The sequence below is a fragment of the Rhinopithecus bieti genome, unplaced genomic scaffold (assembly GCF_001698545.2).
Source record: "Rhinopithecus bieti isolate Rb0 unplaced genomic scaffold, ASM169854v2 scaffold_3858, whole genome shotgun sequence".
NCBI classification, from domain to species: domain Eukaryota; kingdom Metazoa; phylum Chordata; class Mammalia; order Primates; family Cercopithecidae; genus Rhinopithecus; species Rhinopithecus bieti.
Genome location: NW_016804227.1, coordinates 730,207 through 736,221, shown reverse-complemented (window position 1 = coordinate 736,221; position 6,015 = coordinate 730,207). Strand labels below are relative to the sequence as shown.

Here is a 6,015-nt window from a genome sequence, read left to right as displayed (position 1 = left end):
CTTTTTCAAGAATTTCACATTTCAAGAACATTTGCAATGAACGAGAACTTCCAGGACATCTTTCTTTTAATGGTTTTACTACTATTTTAGTTTCCAAAATCCCAAATGAGGAAAAGCCACATGAATATCTGTATATTTATATAACTTATTAACTTATTAAAATGTAATCATATAACCAAATGTAGTCTGGAAAAGCACCACTCATGCCAGAACTCTTACTTCTATCAGAATTCTTGATTTTAATGTCACAGAGGTGACCTTTTCAACCCTGGGTGGCACAGTTGCTTAACTCCTCTCCTCTCTCCCCTCAGCCAGTCACTCCCTTGGTCATATTTGTCATTACTAACTACTACTCAAAATCTCAATTTTAGTTAAGCATACCATTCTCTAATCACCACTTCTTACATTTCTTTTTTCTTGTTTTGAGATGGACTCTCACTCTGTCACCCAGGCTGGAGTGCAGTGTCGCAATCTCAGCTCATTGTAACCGCCACCTCCTGGGTTCAAAGATTCTCCTGCCTCAGCCTCCTGAGTAGCTGGGACTACAGACATGTGCCACCAAGCCCGGCTAATATTTGTATTTTTAATACAGACGGGGTTTCACTATTTGACCAGACTGGTCTTGAACTCCTGACCTTAAGTGATCCACCTGCCGTGGCCTCCCAAAGTGCTGGGATTATAGGCGTGAGCCACTGTGCCCAGCCCACCACATTTTGTTTTGAGACAGTCTCACTCTGTCGGCAGCCTGTAGCGAGTGGCGCGATCTCGGCTCACTGCAGAGACAGGGTTTCACCATAATTGCCAGGATGGTCTCGATCTCTTGACCTCATGATCCACCTGCCTCGGCTCTTCAAAGTGCTGGGATTACAGGCATGAGCCACCGCACCCAGCCCACTTCTTACATTTCTAGGTCATTCTTTATAGTCCCCCTACTTTAACATACCTATAATCCATTGGTTGTACCACATTTTCACTATCCCTCCCGTCTCAAGCCCTCACTTCCCTGCTTACCCAGCTGAAATTCCACAGACCATCATTATACCTTGACCCTATTCATGTGGTCATTCACTCTGGGCAAAACCACAGCCTTGGTGAAATTTATTTCATTTACTCCATGCCTGCACCCATACAGCTTTACACGTTTGAAGAAAAACATACAGCCATGCTCATTATTGGTCTCATTTACTTTAAATTCATTATCACTAAGCTTGAGGTCCTTCATCCTGTCTGCCTATAAAATTGTTTCCCAGGTTCATCCACTTTCCCATTATTCTAGCCCAGAGCTTTCCTCTAGTTCCTGTCTCCTGTATCTAACTGCTACGTGAGATATTTCTCCTTTGAATAGAAAACTGAACTCCTGACCAGCCTCCTTCCCGAAACCAACCTCCTCCTCCAAGAATCTTCCTCAATCTCCAGCCCCAAACATCCTTGATGGTTCTCTTTATCTCACACTCCATGACCAAACTCTCCCCAAGTCTTGCTGATTTTACCTTTAGGATGTATCTAGACCTCACTGCTTTATATCACGTCTACAGCAACCACCTCAGTCCAAGCCAGCATGCTCTCAATTAGATAACTGCAGTAGTCTCCTAGCTGTTCTCCCTGATTGTGCCTTTGCCACCACACTTCAACCTACTCAGCAAAGCAGCCACAATGGTTCCTACTAAAATTACATCCCTGAGCTATAGGATACTCTGGGTTTCCATTCTTCTTTCACTTTAATAAATGCCATTCTTTTATTATTTTGAGACGGGGTCTCCCTGTGTCACCCAGGTTGGAGTGCAGTGGCTCGATCTCTGCTCACTGCAACCTCCACCTCCCGGGTTAAAATGATTCTCCTGTCTCAGCCTCCTGAGTAGCTGGGATTACAGGCGCGCACCACCATAACCGGCTAATTTTTTTTGTTGTTGTTTTTAGTGGAGACAGGGTTTCAGCATGTTGGTCAGGCTGGTCTCGAACTCCTGACCTCGTGATCCACCTGCCCTGGCCTCCCAAAGTGCTGGAATTACAGGCGTGAGCACCGCACCCGGCCCAATAAATGCCACTTTTTATTTATTTTTATTTTTTTGAGACAGAGTCTCACTCTGTTGTCCAGGCTGGAGTGCAGTGGCGCAATCTTGGCTCACAGCAAGCTCCGCCTCCCAGGTTCAAGCCATTCTCCTGCCTCAGCCTCCCGAGTTAGCTGGGACTACAGACGCCTGCCACTGCGCCTGGTTAATTTTTGTATTTTTAGTGGAGACGGGGTTTCATTGTGGTCTCGAGCTCCTGGCCTCGTGATCCGCCTGACTCAGCCTCCCAGCGTGCTGGGATTACAGGCGTGAGCCACCACGCCCAGCTGCCATTCTTACACAATAAAAGACTAGTCTATTCTGTGCAATCATTATTTCAGACTGTTCTAAATTATTTTTGATAAATCTTCCATCTCACAAGCAAATCACCTTACAAACAGTTGCATATATTTTCAGTAATGCATTCCAGACTAGAACAGAGACAGGAAACTGATGACTTTCATGGGACAGAAACTCATGATGGCCTGATAGAACTAAGTTTGTCAATTAGATCTAGTATTTAGTTCACCATCATCAAACTTTCAAATGTATATATTTTAAAAAGGAACAGATAATTAATGTTACCAATTCATTTTCTTTAGGAATCCCAACGTGTCAAAACTTGTGTTTCAAAACTAAAAGAAAAGATGATTTAGCCAAAATGTCATATTTTCATATTATATTCTCAATGCTTTCAAAGCCCAACAGTGATTTTAAAAGAAATTAAACAACATGCTTTCATTGAATTTTAAAATCTATACAATTCAAGCTAATGAAATATTTTATTGTACATAATAAAAGTGGTGTTTTCTAAAAAAAAAAAAAAAAAACATTTTCCAGGCCCAGACGTCTGTAGGAGTACGTGAGGAAAGGATTCCACTCAAGTATAATAAGCAATACTCTATTGAATGAAACCATAACTCCACTTCACTCCCTATGGTAAATACTAACATTCGCCACAGGCTTGAAATTCCTGTAGCATCAGTAGAACTATTTTTTAAAATATTACAAACATGCTTATGATGCACAGGAGGATGAAAAAATTTAGACTGTAACCACACACCATATGTAATCCCAGCTTTTCTAATTTATAACCAGTTAAGAATTACAATATCCAAAGAAAGTATTTTAAAATATATATGCTCACTGGTAAGTGATTTTCTACTCAAATAAATAGGAAAATTTGCATTTTAATGTCACATTGAATTTCAGTACTTTTCAATCCAAGAAAAAAAAAAAAACCGAGACATGGTTATGAGTTAGGGATTATATATATTACAATTTGCCTTGTTATAATACATTTGTGGCTTTATGATAAAATAACTCAGGGGACATATGGAATTCAAGCTGATTTGCGTAACTGTCACAAGAAAGAAAAAGCATCTAAATGCATTTTGGAAATAAAGTATTTCATTTAATTTCAGAATTCTCAAAACAGCATTAGACCTTGCCTTGTTTTAAAAAAAATTTAGTTCAGACACTGTAACGCTAGCCTAAATAACCTTCTGTGAAAGGTTTAAACACAATTGAATATAGAAAATGCTTTGCCACTCTAATCCAACCGTCTACATAGAATGGAAACAGGTGAGAAAGAAAAACGTAGGAAAGGTAGACAATTTCTTTAGCAGCATATATGGCTAAATCCATCAACCACCTTAAACTAGAATGTCCATTATTGACCCCATTAAAAGAACTGGGGAAAGATCAAAATTACCCATTTCATAAACCAAAAGACAACAATTTTAGGGTTACAGTTAGTAAAATATTTTGACACACTTCAAAACTTTTAACCATAAACTAGAAGAATCATCTCTTCTTCATTGTTAAGAAAGAAAGGCCTAACAGAAAGACATTTAAACTAAACTGAATTTCAATCCTCTTAGAACAAACAAAATGAAAAATAATGGTTGATTAGCTAAGCTTTGTGCTCTAATCAAACTAATTAATTACAGTGATTTTAAATGGCAACAGCCCATCTGACTGGGCAGCTTGACAGTTCAGAATACTTTTGCAATAATTTTTTAACGCAAAGACACTAAAATGATCCGGTCATGCAATGTTCATCTTATGCATTCTGCATCTCTTTGCCAATCTTGTAGCTAAGGATCTTGTTCCAATCAATCTTAGTGCGTGTAACTGGCAACTGTCGACGTAAGGCTTTGAAAGTAGTGTCCGACATTGTCTGATAATTCTCACTGATGGCAGTCTATGAAAAACAATAGTTAGAAGTTTAAAGTAAAGCAAAAGAACAGAACAATTTATAAAGCATATAGATGTTTTCAGAATAAGTTTTATTTAAGCAGCCCATTTCACTGTTTTTAAACAGTCAAATAAAAAAATCCCAACATTGTTTTAAAAGTTGTTTAAAGGCAGCTAGAAGAAAAGCCTATAATAATTTTGAATAATTAAACTTAATGAAAATTATAAATTAGATTTAATATTTGTGTCCTCGTTTTGAATTTATTTTAGTATGTCAGAACAATTTATGGATTATTATTTTTAAGGAGTAGAAACTTGTCCAATTCACAAATTAAATGCTTAAATTCAAGAGTGTAGTTTAGAAGCTGATAAATAACATAAAAAGTAAAGCACAAAATGAAATGTGATCTAAGCAGATTGCACATAATCCAAATGGTAAGACAGCCTGAATTAAAATTTCCAACCAGAAAAAAAATAGCCACTTAAAGTCTGGCATATTTTGACTGATACAGATTGAGCACCCCTAACTGAAAATCCGAAGTTTTCAAAACTTGAAACTTTTGAGCATCAACATGACGCTCAAAGGCAATGCTCACTGGAGCATTGATGCAGATTTCTAATTTTCAGATTACGGAAGCTTGAGTGGTAAACATATAATAAATATTCCAAAATCCAAAAAAAAATCTGAAATCTAAAACACTTTTGGTCCCACGCAACTCAGATCAGCGATACTCAATCTGCACTCAGAAATTACAGTTGGCTAAAACCTAGTCTTTTTTTTTTGAGACGGAGTCTCGCTCTGTTGCCAGGCTAGAGTGCAGTGGCATGATCTCGGCTCACTGCAACCTCTGCCTCCCGGGTTCCAGTGATTCTCCTGCCTCAGCCTCCTGAGTAGAACCTGCCACTACAGGCACATGCCACCACGCTCAGCTGATTTTTGTATACAGACGGGGTTTCACCATGTTGGCCAGGATGGTCTTGATCTCTTGACCTCGTGATCCACCTGCCTCAACATCGCAAAATGTTGGGATTACAGGCATGAGCCACTGTGTTCGGCCTAGTCTTAGTATTTTTAAAATACAAAATATTAATGGAATTCAATTTACTTGCCACTCTTTTTGCCTACACTTTAATAAGTCTGCCCTTGTGTTAAAAGTAGACACACAACAAAAGACTCTAACTGATGCAATGGAAAATTCAGCCTTTGGCTGAAATTCAAATTTCAGTGCCATTAATTCATACGTGAGTGTAGCTTATATAGTATTTAAAAAATCATACCTGGTATTCATTTTCTGCAGCTTCTACAATCTTTATAAATTCTTTTGCTGTTTGCACTTCATTCTGAATAAAAAAAAAACAACAAAATAAAATTGTAATTTAAAACTAAACCACTATTACTTTAAAATATATGTATGGTTAATGTAATGTTACAATAAATAACATAGAAGGAAATTATGACAAAGAACAAATATTGTAAGATCAATTATTCTAAGTCTAAGGGGGAAATAGGTAAAATTATTTTAAAAGTCTACAGAATAAGCCTGTCTCAATGTTTAGCTGGTTAAGGAAAGTGAAATCTCAATGATATACACATTGATGAAAAGTTCAATTTTAAACACTGGACATGCATTCCAACAGACAACCCTTATGGGTAAGAAGTTTGGTAAAGATTTCTAATTGATGACTCTTTATCTAAATATTGTTAAATATTTACTGAACATTATGTAACAGAACAGTGATACCAAAAAAAAAAAAAAAAAAAAAAAAA

General features: G+C 37.5%; 1 protein-coding gene across 2 annotated transcripts in view; it reads right to left on the bottom strand.

Annotated features, from left to right (window-relative positions):
* Window positions 1–2,710: 2,710 nt before the first annotated feature.
* Window positions 2,711–6,015, bottom strand: part of CAPZA2 (capping actin protein of muscle Z-line subunit alpha 2) — a 61,911-nt gene continuing 58,606 nt past the window's right edge. For both annotated transcript variants that reach the window (XM_017867341.1, XM_017867340.1), the window contains exons 9-10: window positions 5,526–5,588; window positions 2,711–4,254 (exon numbers count right to left, since the gene is read on the bottom strand). In XM_017867341.1, the coding sequence (XP_017722830.1) occupies window positions 4,114–4,254; window positions 5,526–5,588 (204 nt within the window). In that variant the 3' untranslated portion in view covers window positions 2,711–4,113. The remainder of the gene's footprint in view (window positions 4,255–5,525; window positions 5,589–6,015) is intronic.